Raw genomic sequence first — 17587 nt, 5'->3', positions numbered from 1 at the left:
TGTCTGATCCTGCTGCTAAGATGCAATTCCCTGCCCATCTGTCGCTCAGCTATTTATTGATTATGCTTGGGTCTTAGATACCCCATTTCCTCCCCTAGGTCTCTATCCCAGAGGAGGAGTGCAGATGGGGATAAGCTTTAGCAGGGAAGGTGCAAATGTGTCCTCCCCCCCTCCCCAAATTCTTGTCAGCAGATTAATTCCGCTCTGATAGCAAATCAGCTCATTGGGACTTTTGAGATTAAGGCTTGGCAGGACTTATAGTTTTAATTGTGGGATGTTAATTGACCAAGAAAACCAAAGTATATTCTGGTGTCAGAGGGCTTCTCATTTTGGGGAGGGGGAAGGAGCCTGCCCAGTTAGGCAACTGGATCCACCAGAGCAGCTGGGGGGAATGCTGCTGTGGAGCTTTAAAAGCTTTATTCAGAATCATAATTCATTTTGTGTCATAGTCTTTGTTGCTGTTCATTTGGTCTTGCTCTCATGGTACAAGTATGGACATACAAAGCTGCCTTAGACTGACCTTCCCAACTTGGTGCCCTCCAGTTGTTGTTGTTGTTGGACTCCAACTCCCCATCAGATCCAGCCAGCATGGCCAATGGTCAGGGATGATGGGAGCTGGAGTCCAGCAGTGACAATATCTGGAGGGCATGAGGTTGGAGAAAGGTTGCTGTAGACTGAGATGGGCCCTTGGTCCATGCAGTCCCAGCATCATCCCCAATGCCTCAGGCAGAGAGGAGACCTTCCCCAAGAACGCTGCTTGTGGGCTGATCCAAGCCATTTTGGTGCTTGAGATGAAAGACAAGATGGCACCATGTACAGAAGTCAACCAGGCTGGCAGCTGAATCTTACTTCAGTGCTTACCAGAGGATGATATCCTTTGCTGTACCTGAGGCAGCAGGCTAGTTTAGGGGGGTCAGGACAGGCCATGTGTCACAGACAGCACTGTCTGACATACAGTGGGAGCAGCTATGAGGCTGAGGAGAGCCCACCCCCTGGCATCTCTCGCCTGAGGCAGTTGCTTCAGTTTGCCTAACAGTAGGGCTGGCTCTGGGTTCCTGACATCCTTTTTAACTGGGAAGGCTGCATGCTTCAGCATGCAGAGCATGTTTTCTGCTAGCAAATGATGGCCACCTCTGACCGTGCATCCATTCTCCATTCACACATGCATCCCCGTTCCAGAATTACAGGCATGGTTTTCAAATTTTTATTTTCATGTTTCTGCAATTATATCCTCTCTCCAGTGAATTAGATGCAGCATGCCTAGAACAAAGGGAGAGGGCACCTTGTGACAGGATCAGACATTTAGCTTTCTGCTGCAGATAACAGAGCAGAAACTGACCCAAAGTATTTATGGTGAATGGGCACTTGGGGATAATGGCATAAATAAAAGAACAGTTCTAGCAATTGCAGGGGGAGGCAGCAGTGAAGTGGGAGAATAGCTAGGAAGTAGAATGTTAGTAAATCAAGTATTGCCATCTAGTGTACAAGGCACTTACATAAGACAGGGGTGAGGAAGCTGTACCCCTCCCCAGACGCTGTTGGACTCCCAACTCCTATCAGCCCCAGCCACAATGGCTGATGGGAGTTGTGGTCCTTCAGATGTCCCTGGACTGCAAGTTCCCCACCCTGACCTGAGAAGTCCTTGGCTAGATCACTGCTAGAATCCATCTAGTCCAGAATGGTGTTTCTATCAGTTGGCAGCTAGGTGCCTCTGTGGAGCCCAAAAGGAAGGCATGAAGGCAAAGGCGACTACCTCCCTCTCCACCTATATCCCCAGCAATTGATATGCAGCCTTTGAACGTGAAGATGCCATGAAGCTGTCATAGGTGACAACCTTTGATCAATCAATCCTTCATAATCTATTTATTTCTTTATTTTGTAGAACTTTAATGCCAGTGGCTGTTGCTGTACCTTGTAGCAGGGAATCCCATTTCTTAATGTATGTGATGTGATGAAGAAGTTCTTTCTTTCGCAGTAGGTTCTTACAATTTCAAAAACTGGGCAAGTCCCTGCTTGGAGGAGCTTAGGTTGCTGCAAGACAACCTGAGGACCGAACATTCATCTTGATTTGCTTGTACAAAGTTTTTGGGGAGGTTAGACAACGGCTGTTTGTTTATTTATTGCATTTCTCTTTCCCCTCCTTTCCTCCAAGGAGCTCAAGGTGGCGTACATGGTTCTCCCCTCCCCATTTTATCCTTCCAACAACCCTGAGAGGCCAGCTAGGCTGAGAGACAGTGACTGGCCCAAGGTCACCCAGTGTGCTTCATGGCTGAGTGGGGATCTGAAACCTGGTCGCCCAGGTCTAAAACTAACTGAACCTTCATTCTGATTTGTTTTGCTGGGAGGTTAGATGACACTGTGTCACGCAAGCGTTGTCCCACAATTTCTGTGCATTTCCCCATAACTTTCTTTAATTACAAAGAGGGAGCACTAATAAACTTTAATTGTGTAACCTGAGTTTGCTTGCGTGTGACTGAATCCCACCCCACAATGGCGACAGTCTGGAAGTGCCCTTGCAGTCAACATTCATCTCTCTCTCTCTCTCTCTCTCTCTCTCTCTGTGTGTGTGTGTGTGTGTGTGTGTGTGAGAGAGAGAGAGAGAGAGAGAGAACAGGAGGGGAAGAAGCAAAGAGAAGAAGACAATAAGCTTTTTCACAAGAAGGCCTGGAAGTGAAATTCTGGAGGGAAAGGGTTGGTAGATACAGGGCAGACTGTACCACCATTTCACGTAAGGATCAGTAGCAGGTTGCACAAGGAACAGACAGTCCAAATGCAACCCTGAGAGGTGCTAGATCTCAAACCACCCTGAGGGTCCTTCCCTTCTCATCAGAAGCCATGTTTTTCCCATTATTACGAAGATAATGCTGTTACAGCGAAGCGATTCACACACCCAAAAGGCGTTAAAGAAAATATTATTAGCTTTTATAAATTCTCTTATTAGCTTTATATTCCACCTTAACAGTTATCATGCTCAAGGTCGTTAACGGTGTAAAGGGGCTGGCCTTGCATGTGTTACCCAACAGTGACTTAAATGCAGTTTGTACATGCTCAGAGGCAGTTGTTTGCTGCTTTGCATATGCTGGCTGTGGTAAGTCAGTTGCCATGGAAAAGGCCTGCTTTGTCCTAATCCAGATATCGAGTGGGAAGGCTGATTGTTGGGGAAGGGCTGTAGCTCAGTGGTGGAGCATCATCCCCTTTGCCTGCAGAAGGTCCCTGGTCCAACCTCTGGCATCTCCAGGTAGGGCTGGGAATGTCCCTTGCCTAAAACTCTGCCAGTCAGTGTAGACACAGGGAGCTGCCTTACACCAAGTCAGACCTGTGGTTCATCTAGCTCAGTATTGTCTGCTTTGACTGGCAGTGGCTCTCCAGGGTTTCAGGCAGGGGGCATCCCCAGCTGTACCTGGAGATACCAGGGATTGAACCGGGGATTTTCTGCGTGTCCAGCAGGTGCTCTTCCATTGAGCTACGGCTCTTCCCCTGTAGAGCTAGACGGGTTGAAGGCAGGTTCCCTGTTCTATCTTGTGTTTTTGTTCAATAGCAAAGAAAAGGCACTCTGCACATGTTTAGAAGCTTTTTTTCTGACAATCGCATATGCCAGAGCCAAACACAGCAGCACTGACACAACTGAGAAACGAGCCCCTGGTGAGCCTTGCCCTCGATGAAGCCCTGCCTGGCTGATGCTGGTGTCTCTGGGCAGCCTTGCAGCCTGCTTTATGGGAGCCATTCCTTCCTGACTTTCAGCTCTAGTTCTATTTTGTTTTTCCTTCCCCCCCACCTCCCCGTCACCCAGTCCAAGCCAAAACACCTGTTTGGATTTCAAAGGCAGGAAAAGTTATTCTTCCAGTACAAGCTTCCTGAGGAGGTCTGGATCCGGCCCTTCAGCCGTGCCTGATGGTGAGGAAGTGTATGGGGTGTGCATCTCCTTCTGGGACGAGATTGAGCCAGTTTCTGATCTCTTCCCCACCCCCACCCCGTGTCCATCTGCTTACTGCATTAAGGAGAGAGAAATTGGGCCTCTCACAAACACTTGCGCCATGCAGAGCAACCTGAGACACCATCTGGGGCTGGGGCGGCATTCTGCCTTCTCTCGGAGAGGATCAGAGATATTCATAGCTCTTCATCCCACCGTGAGCTCTCTAAAGGGAGAAGCGCTTTATATGGTTGTTAGTCTCCCAGCACCTTCTGTGACACTTTGCAGAGTAACACAAGAAGGACAAAGACAGATCCTTGCCCTAAGGCAGGGGTGGCCAACCTCAGGCCCAGGGCCTGAATGCAGCCCTCCCTGCTTCTCAGTCTGGCCCTCTGGACTCTCCCCAGGCTACACCCCCTTCCCAGCCACACACACCCTGGCCTTGCCTGACACCCTGCTTGAGTGTTTTGTGCCTAGCAGGAATGTGCCCTTGAAGTCTAATGATGCCTCTTGCTTCCTTGGACAGAGGATAGAGAGCGGCGTGTGGATGTGTGTAGAGACTAGCCTAACGTGCAAAGGTAAAATTTGCATTTGTGGCTTTGCCCACTTTTGCCTCTGGCCCTGCCTACCACTGGCATGACTCCAGAAGGGAATGCAGCCCTCAGGGTGAAAAAAAGGTTCCCCACCCCTGTCGCAAAGGAGATTACAGTCTGAATGTTGGGAGGCAGCGATGGGAAGGAAAGCAGGAAAGGATAACAAGGGAAGAATATAAGAAAATACAGCACCATGTATTTAGGCTTAATTTTCAGCTTGGTTTCAGTCATCAGTTTCATGGATCAAAGTAGGGGTCTAAGAAGAGGTTGAAGTGAGGGGGGGCAGCAAATGATACTGTGACTACATCAGGCACTTCACATAGAAAGCTGTTTACTGAGCCAGATCACTGGTCCATGTAGCTCAGTATTGTCTACACTGACTCACAGCAGCTTTCCAGGATTTCAGGCAGGGGATGTTCCCAGCCCTACCTGGAGATGCCGAGGATTGAGCTTGGGATCTTCTGTGTACTAATCAGCCGCTGTACCATTGAGCTACAGTTTTTCCACGGCGTTGTGTGACATTTTAACATGATGGGGAGCTTATCAGACCCAGATAAACCCATAGCCAGGGTAACTGGTGGATGGGAAGTCTGAACAAGTGTCAGCATTGGGCCCTGTCAGGGTGCTAGGTGCTGACACTCGGGCCCTGGGTTTTAGAGAAAAGAGTGGTGGCACCAAATAGGTCCTTTGGGAGGGAGATGCAAACATTGCCTTTAGAGAGGAAGAAACCTTGGGGCATCTGGAAGGTGGGAAGTTGTGGGCAGGAATATATTGGGAAGCAATGGCCAAAAGACAGAGGCTGTGTTCGTTCGTTACAGCAAGACATGGTTTGGTGCATCAAAGAGTCACAGCCATTACTCCACCCATTTTTGCCTGTGGCCTCATCCACCACTGGCATGTGACCCCTGGAAGTTTGCCCCCATGGGAATGTGGCCCTTGGGTTGAAAAAGGTTCCCCAGTGTACGTGCGTGCATGTATATCTCAGCAGATTTTCCAGCTATCAAGGGTACAGGAATTCATAGCTCTGCTGGTTCAGAATTAAAGTTGCAGAATTCCGCATTTCATGGCACATGATTTTATTTATTTTAAATATTTTTATAATACTCTTAATCAAAAATAGATTCACAATAATATATAAATAAATCCCCAATAAAACTATATGCCACAAAGACAGAAACAGCAGATAAAATATTATTTTTTAAAATTAAAAGTGTTTATATACTGCTTAATATTTCAAAAAATCTCTAAGCAGTGTATTGTTCAGGAAGCAGGAAGGCCTGGTGGCTGCTGAGTTTGAGGCTCTTAGGAAAGTTGTATGTCTGACAGAAACAGGTGAGAGTTAATGTAGGGTAGTGGTTAGAGTTTTGAAGACCCCTGTTCACCCCCACCCCATTATCCATAAATCTTACTTGGTGACTTTGTGCCATGAGCCCCCTTCAAAATAGGTTGAATGACACTCAACTGTGTAGACAAATGACCTAATAAAAGTACCTCTGCCGTGTCTGAATTGAGCCTCAGTTTATCCAGTCTCCTACTGTGCCCAGGCACTGGTTCAGAATACCCACTGCCTCACCTGGATTTCATGAAAAAGAGAGGTAGAGGTGGGTGTCACCTGCATATTGATAACCTTCCCCAGCAGTTTCATGTATTTTAAATAGCATAGGGCAAGAGTCGCCAAGCTTTTTAGGCCCATGGGCACATTCGCCCAGGCATTTTAATCATTTTAACCATCTTAATCATGTTTGTATGTATGTATTGGAACTGTTTTAATTTAATATTCTGTATTTTAATTGCATTTTAATGTGTTATATGCTATTGTGTTTTTTATGTTGTTTTTGTTCTTGTTAACCGCCCAGAGAGCTTCGGCTATGGGGCGGTCTATAAGTTTAATAAAATAAAATAAATAAATAAATAAATAAATAAAATAAAATTTGAATTTTTGAACAAACACTGTAGGTGCCACCCTCTCTGTCACTTCTCTCCCTCACATCCCTAGATCATCCCAGCAACAAGAAACAGAAAGAGGGAAAGTGCTTATGCACAGACTTCACTTTTGCAAAGGATCTGGGTAAAAGTCGGATCCAGTAGAATTAATCTGAGCCTCAAAAAGGACATAGAGTTGAAAGAACAAGCGGGAAAGAACGTCCTCCTTCCAACTTCCTTCTTTTGCTCTATGTACTTTTCAGAGAAGAAAAAAGTAACCACCCCATCATCCCATTACTAAGGGAGCGGGGGGGGGACCTCAGTGGCTTCATGGGTGCCAGGGGAAGACTTCAGGGGCACCATTGCACCCTAGGCACCACTATGGCAACCCATGGAATAGAAGTCAAAACAGAGCTCTATGGAACCCCATAGCTAAGGGGCAGAGCTATGATCTCCCAGCACCACCTTCTGGAGTCGACCATATGATGGGAGTGGAACCCCTGAGGGTACAGTTCCTCCAGTCCCCATCCCGGACAGCCTGTCCAGAAGGATACCATGGTCAATGGTACAGAAAGCCACTGAGAGGTACAAGAGGATCAACATGAGCACACTCCCTTGCCCTTCTCTCAGCAGAGGTCATCCCCCAGGGCAGCCGAAGCAGTTTCTTCCCAAACCAGGCCTGAAGCCCAATTGAAATAAATCTAGAAAATCAGTTTCATCCAAGACTCCCTGGAGTTGTCTGATGACAGCCCACTCAAGCACCTTGCTCAGGAAGGAAATGTTAACAACCAGCATGTAGTTGCTTACATCTTTTTGTCCAGGTTAGGTTTCTTCTTACCCTTCTCTAGGCCATCCAGAATGAAGTATGCAAAGTAAGAGGTTATGCAAATAGTCCCAACTTGCATAGTTTATGCAGGTTGCAGAACACAGATTTTTCTTGCTGCAGAATTGAGATTGCCTGGGCACAGAATTTTCTTATTTAGTGTAGGGTACCCAAAGCTCTAAATATAGTTTGATGTTTGTTCAGCCAAAGCCAAACATCACTTCTTACTTCAAATCCATGAGGCACTGTTTGCTTGTTTATTGAAGAATTCAGGCTGTTGTGGCAGCTAAAGCTAAGGAAGAAGGTAGGCATTGAGCTGGGATAGTAGTAATAGGGGGAAGGAGGCAGAGGACTGAGAACAGTGCATGGGACAGAAAAAGCTCTTTCTCTGGCAAATGGGCTGTTCCCTTCCCTGCTGTTTCCTCTCCTCTAGTTTCTAAATCCTCAGCACCCTCTGCCTTTAAGTTTTCATAACCTTGCTTGAGATGAAGAACAGCCAGCCAAATGGAGACCTTGGATGTTCTGACACTCTGTGTAAGTCACTGCTGCTCCCCACAGCTCCTCCTCTCTGAATGTTACAAAAGTTTTGGGCAGACACACAATCCTCTGGGAAAGCCCCATCGACACAAATGTTCTTGTGCATTTTGGTGGGGCTTGGATAGGACACTCTGGCTCCAGTCCATCCAGTTATTTATGGGCAAAACACAGTTTTGTGCTTACTATCTACATCTTTTCAGACTCCAGCCTTTGCACTTACTTGGGAGTGAGGTCCATTGACCTACGTCTGAGTAAACGTGTATAGGATTGCTCCAAAGCTCATTCATCTAGAATACAGATTCAAAATGCTTGTTAGAGTTGAACATTACCTCTCCTGTTTTAATTGTTGCATTGTTTGAATGGGATTGCTTTGTTGAGTATTTTAATTATGGATGTTTGTACTTGAATGTTTGTGTAACTGGTTTCAATATTTTGTACATAGGAGCAAAGGAAGCTGCCTTATACTGAGTCAGACCATTGGTCCATCCAGCTCAGTAATGTCTGTGCTTACTGGCAGTGGCTCTGACAGGACTCCAGGCTGGAGCCATTCCCAGTTCTACCTGTAGATGCCAGAGATTGAACCTGGGACCTTCTGCCTGCATAGCAGATGCTTTACCACTGAGCTACAGCCCTCCCCCACTTAAACCACTTAGAAGCCGATTTTGGCATTAAGCTGTATATAAATGAAATAATAATAACCATGACAAGCATTTTGAATTATTGTTATTATTATTACTATTGTTAATAGAACTTCCCAGAGGATTTTGACCCTTTCATTAGGCCAGTGCCTGATGTGTCTCTTTTTAATCAATTGCATTTGCAATTGGCTTGAAGACTTTGGTAACCTCTCTGTTTTGCCTAAAGAAGAACCCTGTATGGGCTGAGGTCTTGCATGCTCATGCGTTTGTGAAACATAAGGAGGGCAAGTAAGGGATATGGAAAATAAGTCCCATGAGGAAAGATTGAAGGAACTGGGGAAGTTTAGCCTGAAGAAGAGGAAGACTGAGGGTGGGGGGTGAGGACACAACAGCCCTCTTCAAACACCTGGAGGGCTGCCACAGAGAAGAAGACCCAGCCTTGTTCTCTAGTGTTCCAAAGGGCAGGGCAAGATCTAATGGGCTTATGTTACAGGAGAGCATATTTTGGTTGAACATTTCATGAAATTTCTTGCCAGTTAGAGCAGTTCAAAGATGGAGCGAATTACCTAGAGGGGTGAGTAGACTCTTCCTTGCCAAAGATCTTCAAGCAGAGGTTGGACAGCCATCTGCTGGGGATGCTCTAGCTCTGGATTCCCTGCATTCGAGCAGACGGATGGACTAGATGGCCTTTGATATTCCCTCCAATTCCCATGATTCTGTGATCCATAACAACACAGAGTCTCCATGGTGAGAAACAGCAGACCTTCAAGTACCAAGTGCTGGGAACAAGCCAGGGGTGCTTATTGCCGTGATGACCTGCCGGTAAGCGTTCCAAGGGCATCTGTTTGGTTATGTTAGAGACAGAATGATGTGCCTTTCATCTGATCCAGCAGATCTGTGATCAGGAGATATACTGCTGCTTTGAATGTACCTCAAAGATCATCAACCCCCCCTACACACACACTGATGCAGGAAATTGGCTACTACAGCGTCCCTCAAAGGTGACGATCCAGCTTATACTTTAAAAACCTCTAACAAAGGAAAGTCCATTGTCAAACAGCTCATACCATCAGGATGTTCTTCCTAATATGTAGTCTAAATTCTTTTTCTTGTAATTTGACCCCTTTAGTCAACTTCTACAGAAAAGACATGGCCCGTTGCCATTAATCCATCTGTCCTCCATAAACTTGCCACTGAAAGTGTCAAGGTTAACAGTACACACCTAATTGGTTCAGATTGAGTAGAAGGCAGATTCCATGTCACAGGAAGCTGCCTTATACCAAGTCAAGCCCTTGGTCCATCTAACTCAGTATTGTTGACACTGACTGGCAGTGGCTCTTCAGACAAGATGCCTTCCTAGGAGATGCCGGGGATTGAAGCCAAGGCCTTTTGAATGCAGATGATGTGCTCTATCACTGAGTCACAGCCCTTCCCTTGTGAAAGGACCCAAAAGCCTTTAGGAAGTTGTCTTGTACCAGGTCAGACTTTTTGTCCCTTTAGCCTGGTATTGCTTCATCTGCCAGCAGTGAGTCTCAGGCAGAGGGTCTTTCACATCCCTTGCTGCTGCCTGATCCCTCCCCCCACCCCTTAAAAAAAAAGTTGACATGCCAGGGATTGAACCTGGGACCTTCTGCATTCAAAGCTTTCAAAACTTGTGCCACTGAGTACTTGTCATGAGCTAAGACGAGGGGGCTGCTTTAGGCGGCAGATGCTGGATGCCAGTAAGAACAGTAGGTGTGACCCAGATGTGGGAGGGCTGGTTGCGGTTACTGACCAGGGATGATGTTCTCTGAGCAAAAGGAGAGAATTCTGGACTTTTATGCTCTGGGTCACCTCATATGTTCCAGGGGTGAACCCCGGGCATTGATAATAAGCTCTAGTGGACTCATTTTGGTGTTTGGCTACCAAATCAGAGCAGAAGCGTTGACCCATGCTTGTCCTGAGCTCTGCATCACACCGTTTCTCCCCCCTTCCCTCCACCTCCATCTGCCCAAGCCCAATAAGTTGGAATAAACAGCTCCCCCTCCACCCCAATTCCCTGATCTGTGTCAGTTTAGGAACCATCAATTTCCCCTCCTTCCTGTGGTAACCGTAGAGACCGTACATTATGTAATCATGATGTCTGACTCATCTCCTCCACCCCCTCTCTGTCAATTTTTGTCTCTGCCCAGCTCAGGGTGGTACCATCCTCTCCTCCTTTCTGGGGATCCGGGACCCACTTGCAATTCCGGGTGGGCCAGAAAAGTGACAAGAGGCTTTGGCTTCCATAGAGTAGAAGCACCTGGTTTCCGCTGCAGGACAAGGAGGCACCTTGGCTGTGTCCTGTTCATTTGTGAGAATCCCACGGCTGCCTGCTCAGGGTGGAAGGGCTGTAGGTCAGTGGTAGAGCATCTGCCTTGCATGCAGAAGGTCCCAAGTTCAATCCCTGGCATCTCCAGGTAGGCCTGGGAGAAAACTCTGCCTGAAATCTTGGAGGGCTCCTGCCAGTCTGTGTAGGCAGTATTGAGCTGGATGGACCAATGGTCTGACTCAGTATAAGGCAGCATCCTATGTTCCTAAGGTGCTTTCTGTGGCTCTTACCAAGGGAGTGAGACACAAAGACTGGGTCCTCACTAGGGTTGCCAGGTTCAATCCCTGAGACTGATCCTGTATCTTTGGGAGAAGAAAAAGTCAGCCAAGTGCAGGTGTTCTTGCAACCCTGTAATAGGAAAAACCACAAGGTGGAATTCTTCCTTTCCCCTGCACAACTTTTAAAGATACAAAAGACCTCTTGGTTGCCAAGACTGAAAAGAAGGGGTTCTTGTTTCCCTGCTTCTCTGTATTTATTTTGCGTCAAGGTTGGCAACTGTGGTGATGGTGGAACCTCTCTAATGTTTAGATTTGGTCATGGGTTCTCCAGTCTTGGCCCTTAGCGTACACACAGCCTTTTAGGCATATCTTCACAACCGTAAGGCTGATAAAAGGAGAGAGGGATGCTGGTTGTGGTACTGTGGTGAAACAAACCCACTAGTGGCTGTCCAAGGGAAGGACACAACTGTAGACCCAACAACTACCATACCTCGGGGTTTCTGGTATTTGGAGGATGCTTCATGAGTTTGACTGTGAAGGTGCGCTTTTAGAAGACACAGGATGGTATTGATTTATTTCATTTAAATCCACCTTTCCTCTCCTCAAAGTGGCATGGTTTCTCCCTGTTTACCCTCGCAACCTGGGCTGGTGCCTGAGGGTGGCCAGGTTGGGCCCTGGCTAAGGGCCCCTGAAGGGCCCCTCCTTAGGGTGGGAGGGTAGCGCTCCCCTTCCGCGATCCGCAGCAGCGTCAACTCCCGACCCTGCTGCAGGTCACCAAGAGGGAGCTCCCAGCCCCCCCATACAAACTGTGCGGGCCCACAACACCCATCCACACACCCCACTTACCTGTCCCTTGCCGTGAATGCTGTGTGTACTGTGCATGCATACCTGCCATCAACCAAGATGGCAGTGGAAGTTTCTCTGATGCTCCTACTGCCACCTTGGTTGATGGCAGGCATGCGTGCCCAGTGCATCCTTCCTTAGGACCGACGGAGAGGTAGGTGGGGTGTGCAGGCCGGCTGGCACTGTGGGCCCGGGGCAGGCTGGTGCCCAAGGGCCCACTCATGCCTGGCACCGTTCCTGCTCACAACAACCCTGTGAGGTAGGTAAAGCTTTGAGAGAAAGAGAGAGACTGGCTCAAGATCATCCAGCAAGCTGGTTAATGGAAATTTGAACCTGGGTCTCCCCTGTCCTAGTCTAATCATTACACCATACTGTTAAACTGCACCAGGGCTGCCCTTGCGAACTCCCCATTATAGGGCATAGGAGCGAAAGAGACACTAGTTAGGGGGTGCAAGGGAAGTGTGAGGTTGGATCTGCAAGTAGCAGGCAAGAGGAGGCGGCCACATGAGGCAGCAGTTTTATGCCAATAAAGCCACTAGAGTAGGGCTGGGATAGATCTACCCCCCTGGGATGTAAGTCAGCTGCAAGTTAGTTAACTTTCCAGCAGATGCCCTTTCTATCTCCAGGTGCAGAGCAAGCTTCACCCACCTATACGTATCTCGGATCCAGAAAGGACTTTCTTTCATACTGCTTGTATGTTCAAAGGCTCATTTCCCTGGCTTGACAGAGAGAAATGGAAATGGAAACGTAGCATCTAAAAGGATTGGCTCGGCTTCCAGTCCCCATTGGCAACCTGGGTGTCTGGCTGCCTGCAGTGGAGACAGACTCTGTCACTTTCTTGGCTAGTTGCAGTCCCAGTGGCTTGGAGAAATAAAGGGAGGGTGGCAGTCTTTTAAAACAACATCCCTTCTTTCATGACTTTTAAAGCGCATGGCTCCCTCCCTCCCGAGAATCCTGGGAATGGAAAGGTGCTGGGAACTGTAGCTCTGTGAAGGGTAAATTAGAGTTCCCAGGATTCTTTGGGGGAAGCCATGTGCTCCAAATGGATTGTGTATAACCAGCCTGTGAGACTCTTTGTTCCTTGTTCTAATGCCAGTATTGGCTTAGCATCCACAGCTACAGATCTTGGCAGATAGCAGACTTGAGGTGACATAGTGTGCAGGGAATTTTGTATGATCTGCTGTGAGACCAATTGTTAGGGTTGCGGCCAGGGTAGAAGGCAGGATAGAAGGGGAAGGACAGACACACACATCAAACTGAGGAATTATATTGAAGGCTTAGATAGAGCAAACTTCCCCAACCTGCTGCCCTGTAGAAGGTTTGAACTACAACTCCCATCAACCGTTGGTCCTAGCTGGGATTGATGGGAGTTGTATTCCAGAAGATCTGGAGGACACTAAGTTGGGGAAAGCTGCAACAGAGAATGAGGTAGTTGAACTGGAGTTCAGTGACAGATTAGATACCATTTGTTTTGGCTCGTGAGCCTAAGCTAGTTGTCTTTGCAAACAGCAATTATGTGACTTGGGTTATTTATGTAAATTTAGCACTAGCCTTCAAGGATTGTTTCTGCATTGGGCCTATTGACTTCTGTGGGCTTCTCAACTCCTGGAGATTGAATCTCATTTCCTTAAATGGATTGACTCATGCAGTGTCACCTTGGCTTTCAGTATATTTTAATTTGGCTTTTTAATCTCACTTTGCAAAACAAGTTTTTTTTACACACACACACACACACATGACCTGGGGCAGTTTGAAAAACTGTTTTTTGTCCTTTTTGCTAATGCTAAGGAAACATTAGCCTTCTGTGATGCTTATTGTGTGGATCTAGAGAGCTGCGGAATTTTATATGTGCAAGAATGGGGAACTGGCCATTGCATGTTTCTTTATCCCAGTCACATCCACACCATACACATGATTAAAGCACATTATGTCCCCCAAAGAATCCTGGAATGTGAACTGATATTTTAAAAATGTTTAAAAAATCCTTTGGCCCGCAAATGTGAATTGATTAGCAAACAGCTGTTTGGTAAAATCTATCAGAGTAGCTGGGGGAGCAATCCAAACCAAAGATCTGCTGGGATGAGTGAGTTAGGATCTGACGGATCTCCGGCTCAGCTGGGGCTACACTATCTTAAGTCCCCACCCCTGGCTCAGCCAGAGATAATGCCAGCATAAATCCTCATCCCAACTCACCTAGGACTCAGCCGACATAAGTCCCCCAAAAGGGGTGTTCTGGGGCCATGGCAGGGACGGGACTGAGCGGGGAGGGGGGCTTGTGCTGCATCCTAACTCTGTTCAGCTCAGTCACATGACCAGGCAACCTGCCTGGCAGAAGTCAAACTCTACTTTAAGGCTTCCGCCAGGCTTGGACTGGCTCAGCTGGTAGTAGCCCCATTCTGAACGGAGTTTGGATCTGGCATGCTTTAAGCCAGCTTACTTTACACTGGTGTAAATTATAGTGGCTTCCCATAGTTAGGATTCCTCCCAGTGTCTCTTTATGTTGTTTCTTTTTGGTGCTCATTTGCAAGGGGCAGGAGGCTTCACCCAGGGCTCGCAGCCCTAGGACACATAAACAGAGTAGCTCTAAGCAGGCACAGAGAGAAATTATTGTCTTGATTAAAACACATATACTTCCCTCCTTTTTTTAAAAAAAAGTTCAATGCTGCTTACAGAATAACAACAACAGCAACAGCAATAATAATAATAATAATAATAATATCCCACTAAAACGAATGATACATTTACCAACACAGTGATGCAGTACCAGCTCTGGGGCTTAGATGGAGAGAACAGAAGGCTTTCTAGATCAGAAGGCATGAATTGTTCCAGTGCAATCCTTCTGTATATTCACTTGGAAGTAAATCACACTGTTTAATTCACTGTAACAGTAGTGTTTAGGGTTGCAGCCTTGCTGGACTTTGAACTCTTCTGAGGGGGGGTGGTAGCCTTCTTTCTTTCCTTTTTGCCATTTTATAGGTGGTGATGAGTTAGGAAGGAATTATCTGAGGCCTTCAGGATAGTGGGCATAGATTAAGCGAGCATCTACATAGGGATATATTTAAACATTTCCCCCATCCCTGCAACTCCACGGAATGAAATCTATCCAGTCCCAATATGTGTGCCCCTCCACTATTCCATTCTCTGTGCAATTCTTCACTCTATCCAACCCCACCCCCAGCTTGGCCTTCTGGCTGAACCTTCAGGAAGGATTGTTTGGGGGTGAAGGGAGGAAACAAACCACAGAATGGTCGGATGTAACTATATTTAGCATTCAGGAATGGGCTCTGAGTTCCTGGAGGCGGTTTGGTCTTATCTGGCCCCTGCGCCTTGGGGGTGAGTTACATTCTAAGAGTTTCAGGTCATGCCTGGTCCTTTTGGGGGAAGGGCTTGTCTCCCTCATTCCAGCCCTAATTGGTCAGTCTTTAGGTCCCTACACCTGAATGAAATAGTGGGTTTTTAAAAACACCATCTGGGTGCCAAGGGTTCTATCATCCCATATTGTGTAGATGCATCCTTTTGTTTTTCAATCAGGACCACCACTCTCCTTTTGATTCTTCGACTTCTCCCCTCTTACAAATTCTTCATAGTTTTTCTTCAGGTCCTCAGTTTATCCAGTGTCAGAAGCCTTATCCTAGCCTGGGAGCCTCACAGCCCTTGGGGAAGCCATAGAGGACAAAGACATTCTGAACTAGGCAAAACTTTTCTCCATTCCCATCTTTATCCTTTTCCCCCGCTGCTTGTATCTCTCTCTCTTTCTTTTTCTAGACCTTGCCAATTCAGCCAGTGGTGATTAGGTAATTCTCGACCAGACTTCTACTTTGTGCCCTCCAAAATGTTTGGACTATATATTTATATTTATTTAACAGGGTTTCTATCCTGCTTAAACATCAAAACCCCTAAGCCACTGTTCTTCAACCTTAGGTCTCCAGATGTAGTTGGACTATAGCTCCCATCAGCCCCAGCCAGCTTAGCCAATTGCCAAGAATGATAGTTGTACTCCAATAACCGAAGGTTGAAAACAAAGCTCTAAGAAGTTTACATAAAACAACATTAAAATTACAGATAAGATCAGATGTAGAAAACAAATTAGCCTATTTTTTTCAAAATAAAATCAGCAGTTTTAAAAACAGACATTATAAAATAAAATTACATCTTCATGTATATGTCTGGGTAGGCTCGCCTAAACAAAAAAGGTTTTAGCAAGTACCAAAAGCAAACGTGCCTGCCTAATATCAATGGGCGGGGAGTTCCAAAGTGTAGGTGCTGCCATGCTGAAGGATCAATTCCTTAAAAGTGCAGAACACACATTATGTGGCACTTGTAAAAGGACCAGTTTCACATCTCCCATCATCTGTGGCCTTTGGGCCATTGCTGCAGTCCAGGCCTAGATCCTGTTAACCCAGGGGTGAGGAACCTCTAGCCTGCTGGCTAAATTTGGCCTGGCATAGGTCTCATATTGACATGCAAAGCCGTTTTCCCCAGCTGCTCCATACTGATGTCATGTGTTTTCAGTTGTAGGGCAGGTAGAGATGCAGGTGTTGCCCATGGGGAATTTGATCAGACAGCTGATCCCTGCAGGTAGCAGGGAGCTGAGTCACTGCCCTTCAGCTGATGGGCGATGAGTTCAAACAACCCTGTTGGATCGGCTGCACGTCTGAGTTACCAGTGGGAAACTCAATCATGGAGCCAGTCCCTGCAGAAAGCAGCTTTGCCAGCCCTATGCTGAGTGCTTTGCTGAACATGGAGAACTGGCAAACTCCCTTGCACGACAACCAGCTGGCTATTAGGTGTTTGAGAAGTGTTGCACAATGGACTTTGAGAGGTGGGCCGGACAACCCACCTGTCTATCATCTGATATCATAATCACAGCAGGCAATGAGTGGGTTGACCCATGCACCTGTCAAAGTTGGCCTGCAGGGGTGGAGACAGATAGTGATCTGGCCCACTGGGCCGAAAAGGTTCCCCATCCCGTGTTAATCCCTCGCCTAGGCAACTATTACCTTGGCTTTAAGTAGAGATGTTTTCCAGTCTGCAGCAGTGTTAGAATTGTTTTTAGGTGGTGTTGGGTTTTTTCCAGATGTTTTAATTATTTTATTGTTTGTGTGTTTGCTGCCCTGGGCTCCATTGGGAGGAATGGTGGGAGGAGGAGAGGAGGATATAGCAAAATACAAAAGTTTTGAGCTGTGTGGAGGCAGCAGAGATAGTGAGGGAGAAATATGATAGTCATGTTTTTTCAAGTGGAGATTATCAGTGAAGTAGAAACAAAAAAAAGTACTGACCTTCACAGTGTATTGATGGCTGGTGGGAAAAACACATCTGGGTCACCAAGATATAGGTGGCTAGGCAGTGGATTCCAAGGATCCAGGTCTGCGCCACCAGAGCCTTGTTGGCTGCGGTTGATGGGACTTGGGAGTGCAACAACATTTGGAGGTTAAGGAAGTTGTTCTAAACTCTGGACTTTATAGTCTTACAGTGGGGGAGGGTCATTTAGATGTATTCCTTCATGTACTCCAAAATGGGGTCAGCCAGCCCTGGTGCATTGGGGGAGGGGGTCATGCTCATTCACAATATACCTGTGTTTATTTTTCCTTGTAAGCTGCCTTGAGGGCCTTTGGCCAAAAGGCGGGGTATAAATAATAATAATAATAATAATTCTGTCCCAGAGTCCTGTCCTGAGGCTGCCCTTGCATCCAGCTGCACCCCTGACCTCTCTCTCTTATGTTCTCGCAGGATGGGTCCCGCCAGCGCCCTA

The 17587-nt window shown here is 46.9% G+C and overlaps 1 protein-coding gene across 1 annotated transcript in view; it reads left to right on the top strand.

The window, feature by feature from the left end:
* LOC133368029 (uncharacterized) overlaps positions 1-17587 on the top strand; it is a 50868-nt gene that overhangs the window by 10990 nt on the left and 22291 nt on the right. The window contains exon 3 of the mRNA XM_061592111.1: positions 17566-17581. Within this exon, the coding sequence (XP_061448095.1) occupies positions 17566-17581 (16 nt within the window). The remainder of the gene's footprint in view (positions 1-17565; positions 17582-17587) is intronic.

The sequence above is a fragment of the Rhineura floridana genome, chromosome 11 (genome assembly GCF_030035675.1).
Source record: "Rhineura floridana isolate rRhiFlo1 chromosome 11, rRhiFlo1.hap2, whole genome shotgun sequence".
NCBI lineage: Eukaryota > Metazoa > Chordata > Lepidosauria > Squamata > Rhineuridae > Rhineura > Rhineura floridana.
This window is presented reverse-complemented; position numbering and strand designations above follow the sequence as displayed.